The sequence below is a fragment of the Buteo buteo genome, chromosome 24 (assembly GCF_964188355.1).
Source record: "Buteo buteo chromosome 24, bButBut1.hap1.1, whole genome shotgun sequence".
NCBI lineage: Eukaryota > Metazoa > Chordata > Aves > Accipitriformes > Accipitridae > Buteo > Buteo buteo.
The window spans coordinates 10,732,705-10,753,994 of NC_134194.1; the positions used below are offsets into that span (position 1 = coordinate 10,732,705).

At 41.5% G+C, this 21,290-nt stretch overlaps 2 protein-coding genes across 6 annotated transcripts in view; one reads left to right on the forward strand and one right to left on the reverse strand.

The window, feature by feature from the left end:
• Positions 1 to 120: 120 nt before the first annotated feature.
• Positions 121 to 9,346, forward strand: KIF20A (kinesin family member 20A). Of its 2 annotated transcripts, XM_075056281.1 has the most exons (19): positions 121 to 215; positions 752 to 927; positions 1,412 to 1,501; positions 1,633 to 1,752; positions 2,217 to 2,355; positions 2,445 to 2,632; positions 2,717 to 2,861; positions 3,582 to 3,782; positions 4,024 to 4,135; positions 4,235 to 4,306; positions 4,887 to 5,030; positions 5,112 to 5,277; positions 5,532 to 5,696; positions 6,348 to 6,487; positions 6,584 to 6,686; positions 7,326 to 7,533; positions 7,929 to 8,020; positions 8,315 to 8,452; positions 8,972 to 9,346. In XM_075056281.1, exons 2-19 carry the CDS (start codon positions 769 to 771, stop codon positions 9,242 to 9,244), a joined length of 2,655 nt encoding a protein of 884 aa, XP_074912382.1. In that variant the 5' UTR covers positions 121 to 215; positions 752 to 768; the 3' UTR covers positions 9,245 to 9,346. The 2 variants fall into 2 exon arrangements, with proteins under 2 accessions (XP_074912382.1, XP_074912383.1); XM_075056282.1 differs by lacking the exons at positions 121 to 215; positions 752 to 927 and adding an exon at positions 1,933 to 2,083 and having other exon boundaries at positions 1,483 to 1,501.
• Positions 9,347 to 9,524: 178 nt separating this feature from the next.
• SFXN1 (sideroflexin 1) overlaps positions 9,525 to 21,290 on the reverse strand; it is a 29,042-nt gene continuing 17,276 nt past the window's right edge. For 3 of the 4 annotated variants that reach the window (XM_075056283.1, XM_075056284.1, XM_075056285.1), the window contains 7 exons: positions 20,260 to 20,335; positions 19,084 to 19,169; positions 17,715 to 17,842; positions 17,118 to 17,167; positions 11,836 to 11,885; positions 11,134 to 11,181; positions 9,525 to 9,687 (listed from right to left, as the gene is read on the reverse strand). In XM_075056283.1, coding sequence (XP_074912384.1) covers positions 9,591 to 9,687; positions 11,134 to 11,181; positions 11,836 to 11,885; positions 17,118 to 17,167; positions 17,715 to 17,842; positions 19,084 to 19,169; positions 20,260 to 20,335 — 535 coding nt within the window. In that variant the 3' untranslated portion in view covers positions 9,525 to 9,590. Of the gene's footprint in view, positions 9,688 to 11,133; positions 11,182 to 11,835; positions 11,886 to 15,404; positions 15,507 to 17,117; positions 17,168 to 17,714; positions 17,843 to 19,083; positions 19,170 to 20,259; positions 20,336 to 21,290 lie in introns of all 4 variants that reach the window. The other variant, XR_012654232.1, reaches the window with a different exon arrangement.

Consider the following 21,290-nt stretch of genomic DNA (forward strand, 5'->3'; position numbering starts at 1 on the left):
GCTCGGGCCCCGCCCCTGCTGCCCCACGGCGGGCGCTGATTGGCGGCCGCGGAGGCGCGGGTCCCCATTGGCTGAGCGGGCGGGCGGCGAGGTTTGAAACCCCAACAGTAGGCGCTGCGCGGACGCGAGGCGGGCGTGAGGCGGGGGAGCCGGAGGAGCCGGAGCAGGGCCGCGGCGTGGCCAGGTCCGCGCAAGGAGCGGAGGCCTTTGTAGCGGTCTGGCAACGTCAGGGGCGGGTGGGGGTGCCTGTGGGGAGCGGCGGCGATGATTTCTTGTGCGTGCGGAGACGGCCGGTGCGGCGGTCCGTGGCTGTGTGGGCAGGCCCCGCGTGGCGGTGGTCTCGGGGGGGGGGGGTGTGGGGGTGCGTGTTGTGTGGGGCGGCCTGTGTGGAGCTGCGTGTGGGGGAGTCCTGTGTGGTGGTCTGTGTATGCGTTATGTCTGTTGGGTGTGTGAGGGGGGTCTCTCACGTGGTGGTCTCTGTGTGTGGTGGGGTTCAGCGTGGAGGTCCGTGTGCGTAGGTGGTGTGTCTGGGGTCCTGCGTGGTGGTGAGTGTGTGTGTGTGCGTTTGCAGCGGCATTCTGTGTGTGCGGAGGGAGGTTTCCATGTGGCAGCCTCTGTTTGCGAGGAATGGACAGATATGGTAGTGGTGGCAGACTGTGTGTAGTGGGGTGCATGCATGGGGAGTAAAGCTTGGACTCCTGGAAGACTGCTGTAATATCACCCTATCCTCACCGTGCCCCTCTTTCTCCAGGAGCTGTGTGAGACGCCATGGCGCAAGCACTTGCCTCCCCAGGGCTGTTTTCTGATGATGATGTTGCAGCCTCCCCTGTTCTTGAATCCACAGCAACAGGGTTTGGGGCTGATGTGTGCAAGGACCTGCTGCCGGAGTTCTCTGCCATCTCTCCAAATCTGGAGGGCTCCCAGCAGGTGAGGTTGGAGGTCATTTGTCACAAACAGGGCAGTTTTTTGACTTGTGGCTGCTGTGTCTCTGTACAAAGGTGTTGTGATGCAGGGCCAGCAGAGACTCTTCAGAAGAAGCTAGAACAAAATGTTGTGTTGCGGGGAGCAGTTCCTGTTATGAGCAGTGTACTATGAAGAGCTCAGTAAGGGCCTCTTAGTATGATGCCTCTTAGTGTGGTGCTTTGTCTGGGGGCTGGTTTTGGTGTCAGGTGTTTGGGTTGTTGGTCTGATTCACTAGACAAACAAAAGAAATGCTGCTGTGCCTGGAAATGCCTAAGAAAGCTTTTGGCATTGCTAGGGATTTTGGGACCGAAAAAGTGTTCATTAGTTGCTGAGTACTAGTTGGGGTAACCACCCATATGTTCCATGCTGTGGTTCCTGTTAGTGTTCTGATGGACGGTTGTGTTCTGCCTCTCTGGCTACCATATTTAACCTCTTCTGATTTTTGCAGGCTGTAGCTGAAGATAATAATGGAAAATTAAAGGTGTATCTGAGAGTTCGACCTCTGAAATCTACAGAAATGGAAAAAGGAGAAGACCAGGTGAGACACTGAATGAAGCAGTCTCTGAGCTGGTTGCCTGTGTGCCTGCTGGGAGATGCTATTATCCTTTGCTGTCTATGCTATGGCGTCTTGTAAGCCATTGCAATTATGGGGGTTTATGTGTTCTTTAGGGCTGTGTCTGCATTGAGAATTCAGAGACTCTTCTTCTAAAAGCCCCTAAGGACTCCTTCACCATGCGGAGCACAGAACGTGGAGTGGGACAAGCAGCGCACAGATTCTCTTTCACCCAGGTAGGTAACTGGGACAAACGATCCATCTGGAAGTTTTTTGAGCTCAAACCAGCCTTACAGCTTGAAAAGCTGGCCTACTAATACACACCGATTCAAATACACTGCTTGAACTATGTAGTCTCATATAATCCTCTCTACTTAAGTTTGTTTCTGTTGCTGTTTCCTTATTCTCTCTTTAAGCTGATCCTGACAACTTTTTTGGCAGCAAATGCCAAACTCTTGTTTTGTTCATGAGGCTCTAACCGCACTAGAAGCCGTAGTGATATCAGATGTTACTGGATTAAGCAAGTGAACAGCTTGTTTTTGAAGGGCACTTGGACTACAGTTGCTGGTGGGTCTGTTGCTCCTGAATATGGGGCTAGTGGAGGGAACAAATGACTACATAGTATCACTTGAACAACCATCAGCAGTCAAAAGATAGGAAAGGTCTACATCAGGCCAATTTTCTTGTGTCTTGTTTGCAGATCTTTGGACCAGATGTGGGGCAGAAATTGTTCTTTGATGAGACAATGAAGCAGGTGGTAAAGGATGTACTGAATGGGCAGAACTGGCTGGTTTACACCTATGGCATCACCAATTCAGGGAAGACTCACACTATTCAGGGTAAGGAAAGCACTAGGTGTTAGTAGCCGGTTGAGGGAGTTGTCTGCTTCTACATGTGAATCCTCAGCTTGCTGTTGTTCTTGCTTTAGGCAGCAACAAAGATGGGGGGATTCTGCCTCGCTCCTTAGCAGTCATCTTCAATAGTGTGGGGGACCGGCTGTACCAAGCCATGGATCTGAAGCCTTCCCTCTCCAATGAGGTGATCTGGCTAGACAGCAGGCAGGTGCGACAGGAAGAGACCAAGAAGCAGACCATGCTGCGGGGGGGTCTGTGGGAGGTAAGTGTGGCTTCTAGGCGGTTAATAATAGGGAAAGGATGGTGTCATACTGCATACATGTTCATGTTCTTTGTTTCCTTCTAGGAGGAGCTGTTGACACCGCTCAAGAGGAGTCACAGTGCCGAATCTCAGCTCCAGGCCACTACTGGTGGGAGTTTTGACAGTGGAGTTGCTGGCCTCTCTTCATCTAGCCAGCTCACCAACCATTCAGACATCAGCCAGACAGAAGGTAAGTCTGGAAGCCTGTTCTGTACTACCCGCTTCTTGTTGGAGGATGGGAGAAGAAAGGGTGATGGCTATTTGGATGCTGTGTTGTGGGTAAGGGGGCAAAGGTGCTGTAGTCTCACAAATTTTCCCTTTGAAAGATAAGGATGTCAGGGCTGAAGAACTTTGCATGTATGTCTTGCCAACATATGAAGAATTCGCCACTGTGTAATAACCAAGCCTTGTGAAATGAAAAGTTGCCTGATGCCTACTTACTTCATTCAAGGGATATGGTTATTGAGCAGTTGAATGCCATGCAATGGGGATAGCTAGAAAGTGGGGTGCTAAAGTGACATGTTGCACTGAGCACTTGTGTCCAGACTTTAAAACCTAGGAACTACTAGCTGATTAGGTGTCCAGAATTATGGAGTGACTGAGGTAACAAGGACTAAAACTTCACTTAAAGTGGGAAGAGTTCATGTCTGAAATATCCTACACTTCTGGAGTCAAGATTAAATATATAAGAAGGAGCATACTGCTAACAGAAACTTTAGGCTGTCTCACTGGGGACAGGCATTAGAGTAGGTCCAAATGGGAGGAGGTATATAGAATAATTTGAGTCTGGGGTAGTCTTCCTGCTGAAGAAAAATATCTCACTCTATAGCTAAACCATTCAGGCTGGACCTGTGAAAAGCTGCAGTCATGACTTTTTTCCTCCTTTTCTTTGTCTTCTCTCTTTCCCCAGAAGTGGGCCCTCACTGGTCTGACTTGGATCGCATTTCACTCACCAACACAGGAGATGTGCAGTTCTCCATCTGGGTCTCCTTCTTTGAGATTTACAATGAGTTAATCTATGACTTGTTAGAACCAGTTTTACCTGGCCAGAACCGCAAGAGGCAGACACTGCGGCTCTGTGAAGACCAGACTGGCAACCCCTATGTGAAAGGTAGATTTACCTGAAAGATATTTTTAGTGGCCTGCTAGGGTGACTTGAGGACTGAGTGGGTGGGTGGCTTAGCAGTGATGTGTTGGAGAGCACAATGTCCTCTATGGCCCCTCAGAGGTCTCTAGATTACAGGAATGTTACATTTGTTAAATGTCAAGGAAATGCAATAGTCAAGTTGAGGCTGAGATAATTTTCTGCCAGTCTCCTAACTGCCTTGCCTGATGCATGCCTGGTTTTCCAGATCTGAACTGGATCAATGTCCGGGATGCTGACGAGGCCTGGAAGCTCCTGAAACTGGGTCGGAAAAACCAGAGTTTTGCTAGCACCCACATGAACCAGAACTCCAGTCGCAGGTCTGAAGGGGGAGGGGGGTTGTTTGGGCAGAAATACAATTCTGAGGGGCTTATAAAGGTTGCATTTCCTTTTTAAAATATCTGCATCCTTCTTTACAGTCACAGTGTCTTCTCCATTCGGATTCTGCACTTGCAAAGAGGTGGCAGTGAAGTTGTTCCAAAAATCAGCGAGTAAGTTTCATGCTCTCTAGGATTTGGGGGTGTTCTCTGTGGACTTAACTTTCCTCTCTCTTTTGTTGTGGATCTGGGGTATGGGAATTATCTTGAGGTACTTGAAAGGAGTAAATGTTCCCACTCTTAAGTCTTGGAACTGACGGAGGAGTTTGTGAGGAGTACTGCAAAGTACAACTTGAGGTAGTTGTCAGGCTTTTTGAATCAAGGTAAACGCGAGTAACCTTGCCCTTGCAGCAGGGCTGATTTGAGTACTGCCGATGCCTGCCCCTGGGATGTAGTTGTCTGGAAATGGGTTGTCTCGATACCTGGGAAGTGGCTGTCCTGAGAACTGGCAAAGGATCTTTGAACTTGACACTGCAAAGCTCATGTTGGTGTTACCTTGTGTAACCCCTACACTTAAGGTAGGCTTTTCTGTCCAGTAATAGGCCATACACCCCAAAAGAACTTTCTGTGCCCTTAGGGGGAAGCTGGGAAGGTGAGCAGGGTAGGTGATCGCAGGTGATCGTCTGAATTGTAAACCTGGATAGAACAAGACAAACCTAGTAGGTCATATGAATATCGCCTGTGTTTTCTTCAGGTTATCCCTGTGTGACCTTGCGGGGTCAGAGCGCTGCAAAGACCAGAAAAGTGGGGACCGAATGAAAGAAGCAAACAACATCAATACCTCCCTTCACACACTGGGTCGCTGCATTGCTGCCCTCCGACAGAACCAGCAGTCCAAGTGAGTACCCACAACTCCAAACGCAGTGTGTGGGGAGGCTGTTTTGCTTTCCCATGGGCTCACTCTTGTCTCTCCCCTTAGACTGAAGCAGACTGTGGTTCCCTTCCGGGACAGCAAGTTAACCCGTGTGTTCCAGGGTTTCTTCACTGGGCGTGGGCGCTCTTGCATGATTGTCAACATTAATCAGTGTGCATCTACATATGATGAAACTCTGTATGTAGCCAAGTTCTCAGCCATTGCCAGCCAGGTAAGTAGCACACACCAGGATCATAGCATGGTCAGGATACATTCTGTTTCTGTGGGAATGGGCCCCGTTCCATCACGAGGCAGACGGAATACTTGCAAGTCTTCCCTGTGCTTCTCCAGGAGATTATTACCTTTACAGTATTTCCAGTTTCTGCTAAACTGAAAGGGTTGACAGTTTGCAGAGAAGTGCTGTGTTTAAAGACTACACAACTTCCAGGCTTTATGGACTAGTAATGATGGCCTTTTCCCCTTCAGCTTGTTCAGGCACCTCCCACAAAGCTGGGACTCCCATCCATACAATCGATCATCAAAGAGCACAACAGGCGAACCAGCCAGGGTCCAGAGGCAATGGCAAAGGAAGAAGTGGAATCAGAAGAAGACAGTGGGGATGAAGCAGATGTCTCCATGTATGAAAAGGAGGTGGGTTGTGATTTGTTTTACAGCCTTTATGGATAGAGGGGCAAGAACATGACTGTTAGCTTTGGCCTGGGAGGTGGGGTTGGAGCTTGGCACTATACCAAGAGATGACGGAGAACCTCAGAAGGATATGGGACCCAGGAAATTGGGAATCCATGAGGAAAACATTCCACAGTTGGTCTAAATCTGATGCACATGCTTAATTTGGAAACACTTTGTCATCTGTGCAATAGGGACAGTACTCTGCAAGGGAAATCTAGAGATCAGAAAGCACACAAAACAGACGGCTAAATCGAGGAAAAATAATCAAACTTCCTCGATACTCAAAGCAGGCAGCTGGAATAACTGAAAGATCAAGATGAAAGTCATATACCTACAGAGACTTGAGTTGTAATGTGTCAAGGTAGCAAACTCAGGTGCAGCCCTGGGCAGCACAGTAAGGGAAGCTGCTCTGGAGATAGCTCCATCTACAGTGCAGTGTTGTTTAAGCCATCTCATGGGAGAGGAATTAAGAGCATGCCTGGCAACTTCTCTTTCCAAGGACTAAAAGAATCTTAAACCTAGATCACCCCAGCCTACAGATATGGGATCACCTAGTTTATTCTAGGTCTTAATTCTGTTGTGCACACAATGGAGTTTATGTCCTTCTTGCAGGACTTGTTGCGTGTAGTGGAAGCTGCACGAGAACTGCTGGTGCAAGAGCGGCAGGAGAAGCTGCAACTAGAAATGCGCCTCCGTGAGGAGATCTGCAATGAGATGCTGGAGCACATGCAACAGAAGGAGCAATGGTGCAGGTACAGCTTAGGCTGATCTCCCTCCCTTTTTTCAGGGTGAGCTACAGTACCAAGAACTGCCAGACTCTGACATGTAGTTGTTTGCTCTCTTTGTAGCCAACATGTGGATGCTCAGAAGGAGCTGCTGGAGGAACTGTATGAGGACAAACTGAATAACCTGAAGGAGTCATTGACTGACTATTACCAGGAGGAGATCCAGGTTTGTTCAGGGCAATGAAATGATATCAGGAAAGGGGACTCCGGGTACTTGAGTCTAGGAAGGTGACTTATGCAAACTGAAAGGCAAGATTTTGCTTTTTCTGGTATTTTTGTGACATTTGATAGCTTGATCCACGATTTTCACTTCTTGTCTACTCCTTTATGTAGTTCACTAGGCTTTCTATTCTCAGCCCTTAAACTGGAAGCTAATGTGCAACCATTCTTATTCCTCTATTTGTTCAACACGAGTCTCCCCCACCTTATTCTCTTCACTAGTGGCTTGCTTTGCACTTTTCAGATTGACGCAAGTTCTGTGAATTTCTCTTCTCTTAGTTGTGATGATGGGTATGGGCCTGTCTATATTTTTCATGCTATGGCATTTTAGTGGCCTCTGGGACTTGTTGCAGACCTCTCTGAAGATGCCAACTTTCAAAAAATCCCTTGTCTTTAGGGGTTGTAAAAAAGTGGTTTAGGCTCCCAGAAAATGAAGTCACTGTTTTCACTTGCTGGACTAAGGCTTTAATGTCCTTTATGTGAAGTGTGTGACTAAGAAAGTCTCCTGGAATAAAGACATTGAAAGTTTCAGAAAAGGCATGTTAAGAAAATCTCGTTGAATATTTGAACAAACTTGCTTTCTAAGGAGCGTGATGAGAAGATTGAGGAGCTCCAAGCTGCTCTGCAGGAGGCAAAGCAAAAATTGGAGAGCCTGGATACTAAGCAAAAGGACTCGGGGCAAGGCTTGCGTCGATCAAAGCGAGTGGCTACCTCAAGTGCTCTGCAACAGGACCTGGTAGATACTAAAGCCAAACTGGAGCAATGTCAAATGGAGTTAAATGCTGCAACAGCAGGTAAGGCAGTGATGCTGCACTGGTTCTGAACTATGCCCAAGCAATCCTTGTAGAGGGTTAGAGGTAACTTTTTTTTCAGTAGGGTACATCAGATTCAGACATCCTGAAACCACTATTCTGAATTGTAGACAATAAGAGTAATGTGCTGGATGGACAGGGTTTCACTTCATTTTCACATGAAAATGGACTTTAGGGCAGGATCATCTCCCTGTTCAAATTCTAAAGTCCCTTTGCATAACTGAAAGGGAGAAGCCTGGAATGTTTGTGCATGTCTGCACAAACTCAAAGCTTTTCTCAGCTTGCCTGTGGCAGCTTGTCTCGAGGGAAGTCCTGACTTCATAAAAACTGAAAGCTTATGAATGTACTGTTGCTCACTACTTTTTGTCTGTTCCTAGAGTTGCGCAAGTACCAGAAGTTACTGGAGCCACCTCCCTCTGCCAAACCCATTACTGTGGATGTAGACAGGAAGCTGGAGGATGGACAGAAGGTAATTCCATCTCTGCGTTACAGAAAGGAACACTTGCAGGGCAGGATGCTGTGGAAAACCAGCACAGTTTGGAGCTGCTGTTTCCAGGTTTTTAAACAAATGGTTGAAGTTGAAATGGCTTGTTGAAAACAAACCCTTACTAGAGATGTGGAAGGTTGTAGTATCTGTGATCCCTGTGTACCTCACTAAGATGGGATCTTCCCTCAGTACCACATGTCTGAATTACCCTGGAGTGGCTTTGTTTGCAGAGCAATGTCAAAGCTAGCGGTTGTATTAAATGTCTTTCTTCTGTAGAATGTCAGATTGCTGCGTTCGGAATTACAAAAACTTGGGGAGTCTCTTCAGTCTGCAGAGAGGGCGTGCTGCCACAGTACAAGTGCAGGGAAACTTCGAGAAGCCCTCTGTACGTGTGATGACATTCTGGCTAGACAGGTAATGTGTCTGTTTTGTTGCGGGTTGCATGGGAGGATTTAGTCTGTGCACTTTGCCATAATCAGCAGAATAACCTTGCGGCTGCAAATAAAAATGACTTATTCTTTAGATACATACTGTCTATTACATTAAGGGAGCTATATTGCTAATTTTTTCAACGGCAGAGTCAGACTGCATATTTAACTCTCCAAAGGAGACCTAAATTGTCCCTGTTCAGTTAACTGACAGCTGGCACTTAAAGTAGGAGAATTCAGAGGTCTCATTTCGTTATGCACTTTACTATCACAGTTGCTATGGCAGCATCTTTGCAGCAGGACAGATTCAGCTTTTTCCTAGCCTTACCATTCCTATTTTGTTATTGAACTGCTACACTGCTGACTGTAGAAGCTTTTATGCATAGCTGTATTTAGCACACCAGTTAGTGAATTTTGGCAAAGGCAGTTTATCCTCTTCAGTTCATAGTAACCAGGGAGTGAGGCAACTTGTAATTCTTTATATATATTGCCTTCCCTTTCTCAGGACCAAACACTGGCAGAACTGCAGAACAATATGATGCTGGTAAAACTAGACCTGCGAAAGAAGGCAGCTTGTATTGCTGAACAGTATCACACTGTGCAGAAGCTCCAGGCTCCTCCAACATCTACCTTAAAGAAACGGTTCTGTGCCAACAGGGAAAACCTCCAACCTAATCAACCTCCTGGTAAAAAGCCCTTCCTGCACAACCTTCTGTCACGCTCAGCTACCCGGCCTGTTGCTGGCAGAGGGTGGCAACTTCGTTCAGTTGCTCTATGACTTTTCACAAAGAGATCCCTGCCCCACTATTACTGGAACAGGTGGCAAATCCAATATAATATCTATTTTTTTTTGTGTGCTTGTTTATTATTGTAGCTGCTTGAGAGCTTATGTAAACGTTTTTTGATATGTATGGTTAAACTTTTAATCAATACCAAAGTGGACAAAATGACCTTTTGTAATTTAAACACTACAATGAGGAAAGTCTTTAAATATAATGTGGATGATCAAAGTTGTTTAACAAAAGGACAAGTCAAAACTGAGTCCTCATCTTCAACTATGCTGGCACATAATTCAAAAATAAGTCCACAAGATCTTCCTTGAAAGGTGTTTTCCCTTCCTTGAATTATAATCCTTTATTAAAGTATACACGTTCTAGTTCAGGGCTGTTCTCTCGGATCTTGGCTTGCAATTCTGGCTCCAAGCGTGTTACAGACATAGAACTAAGCGAAAGAAACAGTAAAATGGTTATATATATCAAGCACTTGAATGCAAAATAAGATGGACGACGCATCTGGTTAAACTTCCTGGATTGTGAAAAGAGTTTTCAGATCTTTTTTTAACTTCTTATGAAGGAATCATGCTCACAGACCAGGGGCAAATGAATCCTTTCTTAAAAAGCAGTTATAGAGTCAAGAAATGGCTGTTGCTACTACCATGATGGCAGGAATCTACTTAGTTGATTCAGGTTATTGCTGGTAATAGAAAGTTACCTTCCTAAAGGTGTTTTTATTAAATATAATGTATTTGCCTATTTAACTTACTGCCTGATTTCATTCAGTTGAATAAAAGGTTTATTTTTATGAGAATCATCTCACAGTAAAGTGAATTAAGCTGCCAGGTCATTTAAACAGCTGCAGTTTCTTAAATACAGTTAAAGGTCTAATCTTCCTATGAAATGGAGAGTCCTGGTTAAAATCAAGAACTACACCGTACTTGCTATGCTAGCTTGTTAAGTCATCTCCAGGTAGCCTAGTGACACTTAGTTACTACAATTCTCTGTTCTATGCCAGGCAGGGAAACAGGTGGTGTCAGACTGCTTTGTTGTACTCAAACAATTGCATCTGATGAGAATTAGGTATTGTTTTCTGCAAGTCAAAAGCTACTTTAGTTGCTCAATATTTTAACAGATTCAGTTCCAGCTTTCATGGTTTAAGCTACATTTGGCAGCTTGTCAAGTTTGGAAAACCACTAATAATACGAGAGGGACAGCTTAGTTGAATTTAAGACCCTGCTTGTACTACATACAGCAAATTGAGCTAACTTTATTTGTAGGTAACCCACCCAGGTTTCATTATGATTTCAGCTATAATGAATATTGTTTCTAAGACAGTTTTCAGTATTGAGCTATTTGTGTATTGAAGAAAAATTCTTCATGGAAAAATATTAATCAAATTACAAATAAGCATGTATAGTCAAGTGCTGCTCTCTATAACCAGAGGAGTTTCCAGCTGAAAATAAAATGGGCTCTGACTGTAATGAAGCCATAACCTTACTGGACATGAATATATTGTTTGGACCACATCAACCTTTTTTAATGAATCATTCCAGTGATTCTTAACTCTGTATTATCAAGCTCAAACTTCTCAGCTTGAAATAGCATGGTTAAACTACTCACCCAAGCCCCTTGTTCATTATTGCTAGGTAGCTGCATCTCAAGCTGCTAGGTGTATGTAAACAAATGAGCCCAAATCAACTATTATGTATTACTGATGAGTACCATAGTTATTACTTTTCTGAATATTCTCATGTTTATCACACTTGTTATATGGGAATTAAGACTGTATGCTCTAGGAGGCAATGACCACTTGTTTCTGTCTTTTTGCAGTACCTTGCATGCATCTGGGAGTGTAATATTAAAGTAAGAATAATGTAACAGGAATACGTACCTTTTCTGAGGAAACAGTGCACAACACAGGGGTGTTGCAAACACGAGACTAGAGGAGACAAAAATGGGTTTACAAATATTTAGGGTGCTAAAGGACAATCCAAAACCCTTAGGCATGGCCTTCTAGGCAGAAAGCTTTTTCTGTGTACAGCGAGGTAAAGTTCCATGAAGTGCTATGTAACCTTTCTTTCTCGCTGCATTATACCTTATGAAATCATTTATCTACTATGTAGTACTAAATGCATCAATACTGTGCTTACAAATGTCTATAAAATTATCATTTGATGTCCTTTCAGTGTTTTGCATTGGTGTGCATGACAACATAAAATGCTAGACAACAGCAAATGAAACTCTCCATTAACCAAGTGTTTCAAGAATTCATCAAGCTACAGTATTAGATTTCAATTATTGTTTACAGAGGTAGCAGCCAAAGCATCATTTCTAATCAAGCTGCTACATGCCTTTTTTTTTTGCCACTCCCTTTCTTTCTCCCTCTGCTTTTCTTGGCAGCTTCTTCATTACTAATGGCTTTTTTTTAATATGGTATTATCAGTTACAGATATGGAAGTGAAGCAACTGCTGTAGCCTTGTTAACTCTCTAAACTTTTTTTCCTTTAAACAAAGTGCAAATATTGCTACTTCCTCAAAAAAACCCCTACAAGTGTCTCTTAAAAAGCAGACACAATCCAAAGAAATCACTTACCAGAATCCGACTAATCCAACCTGAATGGGAGCACTCATCCAAGGAAACCTCTGTTAAAAATAAACCGTACACAGTGAGTATGGTATCTTTTCTCCTCCCCTTCCCAGCTTCCTGAAATTCTTGTATTGTAAGAGACAGATTGCACCTAAAAGACTCTTGGACACAATGAAGGCAAAACAATTACCAGCATAGCTTAAAGTTGAGCTCCAAGTTGAGAGCCCAATCCCTTTGAAAAGTAGTTAAGAAAATTCCCAGTGATACCAATGTACACTGTTATCCTGAGTTAAGTGTCCCTTAGAAACTATAATAGGTGGTTGACTGTTTTACTTATTACCTGATCCTGAGTATGTGAGCTATTTCTTGGAGTCACACCAGCCCACAGTAGCTAGCAATGCAGCTAAAATTTGGAGTGGTGCTGCCATGCTTCCTAAAGGCACAGTGAATTTTGCCCAGGCATCCCTAAGAAGAGCTGGTTCCAGCTCCTATCTCTGGTGACATCAAATGGTTTTAATTTGCAACTGGAGATTTACTTCTGTGAGCAACAGCAACTACAGCCACCAACCATAAATAAGGGAGGTGTCAAGGAAAAATGTAAGTCTGCCTCTTTTAGTTCTTTTTCCTGTCTTACGGTTTGCTTTGATGTATAGGAACTTGCCCCTGTAGCAGTTTGGTACACTCCAGTTCTGCAGGAGTTCACCTTTTATTAAAGGGAAAAAGGGTAGAAGAATAGGGGAAACAAAGCTGAGAAAGCAACACATAACCTATGGATGCATTTTTAGCATATTCCTCATTACTGTAATTTTTGCGGAACTTGAATGTATGCCAAGAAATATGATAGTTTTCTTGTAGGCCTTTAAATTATTTAGGAATCCATTCCACCCCCCCATGTTAGAATTTCAGTTGAAATTAATTACTAATGAAATAAAGCCAGACCTGCTTAAACAACACCGCTGCACTGGCCTTCTGTTGCTACAACAAAATTGGTGTCTCCAGTAAGTAGGACATACACAACTGCTAGGATAACAGGAATGATTTTAAAACAAAACAGCTAATGAATTAAAAATCACGTTACAGTGGATGATGTTTTCAACAAAGATGATGTTTTTTCTGTAAGCAGCATTTCTCAGGCTGTAGAAGTTAGAGGGGAAACTGCTGAACAAAAGATGGGCACTACTTGAGAGTAGAAATAGAAAAAAGAAATCTAGAAAGCTCAGCAGGACAAAGCTTGGTGCTAAGGAAGGTCACAGCAGTGTAACAGGCATGGAAAACAAGCCTGTCTGGATTAAACTTTCTCCAGAGCCTGAGGGAGAAGAAATGATGTAGAAGATTGCTTCTTCCCCCTGCCCTGAGTCAATCTGTAATCCAGAAATTAGTGCAGAAGAACTGTGCAATTCAGCAATAACCTGCAACAATAGATAACAAATGGAAAAAAGACAGCAATAGCAAGAAGGATAAAGAGTGAATGGAGCAGTGTTCTGCTGTTCTGCCATTCCACTAAACACGCCTTCATTTGACTCTCAGCTGAGATAAATTCACTCAAATGCTTTACATTTTATATATTGGGAGAGTTCATGGTGAGATGGTGTGACTGATGGAAAGGTATGTAGGATTGTGGCATTGGTGAATACCACAAGTATTTGGGAACACAAGTCAAACTCTGTAGTGCAAATGACTTCAGTCTCTGAGGAGAATTAAGCGAGAGGGATGCTATGTATTGCAGTGTGAGCGTGGGACCTGAGATACATTAACAGAAAAGCCCCAAATATTTTATAACTGAAAAGACTGTTGGAGGGTGTAATGAGAATAATAGATAAATCAAGGCATGAAACTATCAGAGTTGGTCATCAATATGAGAGAGAGAGAGGTGGCTACTAGTACAGACTAAGCATCTGCTTCATGTGGTAGAATATTTTTTGCCAAGGTACTTGATCTGAGTTACAGCCTTTATTTTTCAAGAATGTTACCAGGCTGCACTAATCAAGAAAGATGGTGAGGTAAAACACTTGACACTGGGAGGTCAATATTAAGAATTGGAGTTGCCCAGGGAACAATGTAAAACAATAAAGCCAAACTCAAATGCAGGCTCTACATCCCTACAAAGAGATAAAACGGAGAAGTACAAAACAGCAGAAGAATTTAGTGTGTTAGAGAACTATCATTGAACTCTGAAAGAAGGCAGTTCTCGATGAATTAAGATTTAATTTCCAGATGTCTTTATGACATCTTTAGTGGTTAGTGCAGAGAAATGAACAAATGATAACTAAGAAAACAAAAGCCATAAGGAGAATCAGCTTTTTTCTAACTGCTTCATTTCATTGTTGGATCTCAAAATCTATCAGCTTTCCCAGGCTATAGCTATGCCTGTTTTCAAAAAAATGAATAAATGAAATGACAGTTAAATTAGGAATGCATGGAAAACTCTAAGGCATAAGACATTCAAGAACGATGTTTTAAAAAAGAAAAGGCTCTCTGATCTAGTTTTGTAACAATTTTGAATACATATTTTAGTTGCAGACTGAGAGACCCCAAGGAGCTCGTTTTAAGATTATATGAGGAAATTTCTAGAATCAACTTGAATGTTAATACAATATGGAGAACAGGAGAGAAACAATAGCTGAAGCTGTAAGAGTAGTAATATAAATTAAAACTTCAGTGTCGATTGGAATTTTCAGAAGTTTCTATGGAAAAAACCAATTTCTTTCCTTAGGAGAAAGGTTACCTGTAACTAAAATACATCTATAAACGCTGTGCCTCAGGGCAAGGTTGTTTATGGATCCTCCTGCTGCAACAGATAAAATAACTTGGTTCTGTGCAGAGCTAGTCAACTATATGTCAGTAGGGATAATGAACATAGACGTTATACAGCCTAATCAAGAACTACCATACTGCATAATCACATAAAAGGCAGCCAAAGCCACTGCTGAAACCTATAGCAAAAGTACATATATATATTTATATATATAAAAAAAATTTTTTTCAAGTCAAGAAATGATTAGATTCTTTTTGAAGCAGTAAGTATATGCTTATATTCTAACAATGTTCTTGAGTAATTTTCTAGCAATAACTTTTGGGAATATTGTTAATTCATACTAATGTTACCATTAAAATGTTCTCATGCAAAATGATGTCGGAGTATGGGGGCTGAACAGTGCTATATAACTTACATCTTATTTCAAATATCAGAGGATGATAGCCTGCTATCACTGAGACCAGCATTCCAGAAGCATTTCTTTCTGTCTTAATGCAGAATGCCACTCTATTTTCTTCATTATTTCACAACCATTTGCCTATTTTCTGGCCCTGTGTGTTGCTTAATAGGCTTTGGCAAGCATACAAGAATTATTTTCAAGAGTGGTGGTGTGCAAAGCAAAGGCTAAGAATAATGAGTTAGTAAAGCATCGTGTGGATGGTGTTGGAGTACTACAAATGGGATGGTGCTTCTGAAACCTCAAGAGGACATGCAGAAGCTGCTTGTTAAAAATGCAGCTCATTCCTTAATGGTTTTAATACTAATCTCTACCAAGTGTTACCACTGACTACCTGCAGAGCAGTGTTTCACCTGAACTCACAGTCTTTGAGGCTGAGGGGGAGGAACAGGTGAGCGTAAACGGTCATGATGGTACCAAAAGACCACTGAGTAGTCACTGAAGAAATCGCTCATTTTTGCTGATCTGAAAAATTCACAACACCCTTATGTTGATTATACCACACAAAAACAATAGATATTTGTCTCCAAACCCTGAGGATTGCTGCAACTTCTTCACAAATGTCATGTATTTGTCGGTTGAGTTGATAGCATGTGACATTTCTCCTATGTCAAATACATATAAAATAATCTTTGCTCTAAATTTATGATTTTTTTTTTAAACAAGGGTTAATTTTCCAGGTAATACATTCTCAAGAATGTAACAGTATCACAAGCTGCTTAAAGCTGCTCTATGAACAGGGTATGGATCAAAAGAAATCAGCAATTAAGAATTAGCCAAATCAGCGTAGGGCCTTTTATGCTGCAGACAAATAGTGTATTTGGATACACTGCAGTCTTGCTTCTTTTCAGGAGGTACAAGCAGCACACACTGACTTTCACTCTAAAACATCAAATTCCCTGTTTTTACATTCTGAGCAATAGTGTTTTCTGTTAACAAGGAAGTAGGGAAGCAAAACACTTCAGGAAAAAAGTTTTTAAAATTGGAAGATGCTTGGGACCTCTTCCCAATGCCTCATTTATATACACAGAAGCACTTTCAAATGGTGTACATAACTGGGTAATCTAACTCTGCACGAGAATAATGAAAGGCAGAAACAATAAGAAATATAGTTTAAATATTTTATAAAGCTTTATCTTAGCCAACCAAAACCAGGCAATTTCCCCTGCTTGTGCTCCCAGTCTCCACCCAAACCACTTTTCCAAGGCAGGGTCTGGCGACTCAGACCATGCTTGCTTTTCCTAACTTCTAACAGGAAGGAGACAGATTCTCTTAGGCTATTTTTCCCAGCTTGTTGGGTGGGTTTCACAGGCAGAGACTTTGCCTGGAGCTATGCAGTAAGTAAATCAGTGATATCAGCTGGTGAAGATGAAACTGCCTTTACTGGTAAAGAATTATAGAGTTCCTCATCTGAATATTATTTCTTGTGTTAGACAACGCTATAATTAATTTCATTATTGTTCTTTACCCTCTCACGCACACACAGTGCATAACATTGATTTAGTTTATGTATTTACTAACACCAGGTGTTTGACTTCACACTACATTAGCAAAAACAGAATATAGGAAACAAGTAATCTTTGACGAAGCATGCCCATTCTATGCCTACCCTGCACTTGCTCATTCAGTAAATTTTAAAGGATCATTTTCAAAAGAGATTTTTACCATCATTGCTGTTTCCAAAGTCAAATTGCTACTACAGCAGCTAAGCAAAGCCTCCTTATTGCTATCTTGAGAAAAAGGCATTCTTAAAATGTTCAGTATTTTTCTACTAAACTGTATTCCAAGTCTCAGTACAAGAAAGGTTTATTTACTAGGAGGAATTCTGCATTTTAAGAACAACTATAAAAATAACAAAAAAGTTCATATTTTCCTAATGTTATTTTACACTGTGATAAAAAGAACCAAGCTATCTCTAAGAAAGGCATAAAGAAAGCGACAGCTGTAAAGCAAGCTTTACAGTAATGTCCTCCCAGAGTGTTCGGGAGGCAAATATGAAGACTCAGAAAGTATTTTAAATTCATGAAAATATTAACTTAGGATATGAAATATATACACAGATTATCTAAGACTAACCTTTAAAAAGGCTCTCTTTTCCAATGTATTCATTATGAAGGGAGGAATTGCTGCAAACGAGAAAAAAAACCCCAAAACATTAACCTTGGAGAAAAAGGCACTTTGTTTTCATTTTCTTTTAGGATGAACTAATACCATAATACAATATTCACAGGCTTTTGTCATTAACTGAGCTTTCATTTCACATTGCCAATTCAAGATACCTGACTGGTATTTACAGAAGTAAATTCACCCAATGAGCAAAACTTGTAATTTCATGCATAACTAAACCTGAGCTCAGTAACTTGGTACTGGTCAAAGCACCTACTCTACACCAAACCAATTCCACTCAAGCGAAATTTGTTATCATTCCTTTGCTATCTGTATCTTTTCTGCAAAAGCATCCCAGGAGCTTTTCTGCTGCAGTTCAGTGTAACATGCTGTGGATGTTTTCAGAGTAAGAAATGTACATTTCTCTGTGGAACTTCTTAACAGAAATGTAAATACTGCCTGCATAACTGTAAGATAATTTGGCCTCTGAGAAAAATCATATAGAATTTAAGCTCTCACATTGGGAACTGATAATGAGGAGCTGCACATGACTACAGTTATTCTTACCCATGCCAGGAGCAGCCATAAGAATCCTTGAGATAACCACCTGGGTAATTGCCTGCTGAGCCGCTTTTGTTGATTCACCCAGTCTGTTTCCGTTCTCATCTGTGACGGGGATTCCAAACTTGAGTTCCCTGTTGAATAAAGGGTAAAAATAAAGCAGTGACTGACATGCATTTACTCACCTTTTTTTGTCACCTTATCTTTGTCCTCTTAAAATTGTCAGTTATAAGAACTATAGTTTTTATTTTATTTTCCAAGTTAGCCTGTTTGCAACACTCTCTGGCACAAAAATTTCAAAAGGCAAAGAAAGATCTGGGGGAAAATATGCTGAAAAGTAAACAACCAGCAATCTGCCACTTCAGCCTGGTCACATGCATTCCAAGGGGGAAGAAAGGAGGTGTGTTATTTCTGTAGAGAGATTCCTTCAAAAAGCAACTTGGAAAAGTGGAGTTTCCTGGACTGCTCTGGAAGTAGTCTGTCCTTTCTGACAGACAGCACAGGGCGTACAGGAAGGCTAGTTTCACTGAACTAAACCAGAAGTTTTTGTGAAAATTCCCCTCTGGCATTCTAGTCTGAGTTTTCATTTCAACCACTAAGAACATATTTGAAAGTATAAAAGGAGGCACAAAACGAACTACATTTCTGTAACTGTATTATTCTTCATTAGATCTTTTGCTCAAGTGCAGGGTTAGGTGTTAAACTCACATTACTGGGGAGAACTTCCAGGGGAGTGAGACGCAGGCAGAAGGGCAGATATACTGAGGACTGCCTTTATTCTTCTCCTCATCTTTTATAAGAGATAAAATACTACCATGGATTGAATTTCATTGTAAATACAAATTTTAAATATTCCCTTTTCTACCCATAACCTTGTGTTTATAACAGAGGATGCTTTTCATTTGTTTTTCCCCGCTTCTATTCTTAGTCCTAGTCAAATCAGAATATGTATGAAATTTTGTTTCTGAGAAAGTGCATATTTCTGTAATCTCAGAGGATTAAACAGAACTGAAGAGCCTGATTTCTATGACTAACTTCTGCTTGTGGGATTTGAAGCACCATTTTTTAAATGACTGTATTTTTCCAAAGTGGAATTTCTATTAAAGGGTCCATGTGATCAAGTTTTGAAAGACCAGTACTTGGTTTCTGAGATCTAAGACTGAAGAACTCTATGGATAGTTACCCGAAGAGAATGAGGATATTCTATTTTATACCTGTCATAATCAATCAATCAAAACAAGATCATGCATGAAGTTTTTGCAAGGTTCTGAAACAAGCTAAAGAGATATAATGTACTTTATATAGTAACTTGTTGATCTAAAAACTCAACAACATCCTTTCTTCTAGAATGAGTGATCTTTGTTCTTTTTCCTACCTTTGTCTCATTAGTGGAATATTAATACAGTTAGCAGCAGCAACAGCAGCAAAAGGAACAAACCGTCCTATAAGAGGTGAGACATGCTGCAAAACACACAGAGAGGAGAAAAAAAAGGGAAAAAAAAAAGAAAAAAAAGAAAAAGAAGAAAAATAATTACATAATCATTTTCTTTTCTAAAGGTCATATTAAAATGCTTCAGGTACTAATGATAGACCAGACTTATTTCCTTTAAATTAAAATTCAGTGAAAACTCACTGATGGGGCAGAGGTAAAACAGTAAGACAGAAGTCATAAATACCTCTCTCAGATTGAGCAGTGGCAGGAGACTGGCAAAACCAATCTTAATTTAGTAGCATCACTGCAGAGAAGTGTCAGCTTCTGAGCATGCCTGTCAGCCCAACATCAACACTAAATAGACCTTAACTTCAGTGTTTCTGCTGGCAAGGTCACAGCCAGCAACATCCACACCAGCTGCTTTGTATCTCAAGGCACTGACTATGGAGGCTATTCATCTAGTCAATGTCTTGTATAATCTCAATTACTCTGCTTAGAATAGTTTCTCAAATAACTTGTCAATGCTATACCACTCCCAGTACATTAAAGCATAAGCAGAGGGGTACAAAATACATTTTTGCTCCTTTTTTTTCTTAAAGGACCTTTTTTTCATGATTGTGTGTACACTTGTTTAAAGAATTTGAGTTTTCTGCATTTAAGAGCGGCACCTCCTTACAAGTTCTTCAGCCAGTCTAGAGTAGGCATCCACGTTTGCAAAAGTGATACTGCACCTTAAAAACATACCTATACAGTCTGTGGGATAATGAGTCCACATTGTTGTAATTACATATCCACCCCAATTAACTTTCAAATGCTATTAGATACTTTGACATGTAAAAACAAAACTGCCAAAAAGGCACTTTAATAGATACAGTTTGTATTAACAGAACACAAGGCTGTTTGATAGATGTATAAGGAGGACAGGCTGTTTGAAATATAAAACCATCTACATGGGGCAAAAATAAGCTTGGGATCTAAAGGGAGCTGCCAAAGGCCGTTACAACTCCATACTGGGAGCTGTGCACAACATGACACAGATACACAGGAGGAGAAATGAGCCATGAGCATCTCATAGAACACCAAAGTCTAGTTAAGAATGGAAAAAAATATCAGCAATACCTTTGTTAGTGCATTAAGTCCTAAAGCTGTTGCGACAGCACCCGTGGTAGCAGAAACATAGGCTGTTCCCAGCTGGCTAAAACAAAAATAAAAATGTTTGCACATACACAACAACTACATTTATATCACTTTTAAAAATAATTACATTTTACACATGTAGTTACGCCCCACCAAAAGTTAAGAAGTAGACCTTTCTGTGATACTGCAATAAGATGTGTATGGAAGATTCAAATGGGACACTAAATTAAAAATTAAACTTTTCTTTCACTAGCAGTAGGAATCGCATGCAAGCAACATCTTAACACTGAATCAGCTTCTGCTGGTTCTGCATTGCTATCTCGTCAGCATTTTCTCATGTGTCTGAATGAACACTTTGAAGGATTTAGTTCGGTATTTAATTTCCTAATTGCTTAAACTAATAAAATCAGTTTGGATTTCTAAGGTCATGTCTATAATAGTAATTAAAATCAACTGTACCAAAACCCATACATGCAGACCAGCTATGCTGCAAACACCCAAATCCAACCCAATCTGCCCTAAAACATACTTTGCATACTTCCCAGCTAGGGAAGCTGTCTGTATATCCTAAAACCCACGGCTTTCTCCTGGACATCTATAGGCAAGTCAGCCTCAAAACTGGAAAGTCAAGCACTGCAATTCCAGTCTCCTGTTCATGATTTCTAGCTTTCTGCATCTATATTTAGTCTCTCTCTTTGCCTTCAAGTAGAAATAAGTACTGTGCAGACCAGTTCATTGAAGCATCCTCTTTTTGTAAAAAAGCACACAGTGTGGTGGGTGCTATACTGCAGCGCACTGAGAAGATGGCACAGAGAGACACCTGAAGGTCCACACAAAATATCAACTTAGAAATATCCTGGTATAACACCAAACTGATGAGGCACTTTCAAATGGTAGACTAAGCAATGCAACACAGACTCCTATCAAATCTTACACCGTTAAGTGCTTATGATCAAGGCCCTTAGGCTTATCTTTAATGGCAGAAATGGAGTTCTTGCCTCCATCATTATCAG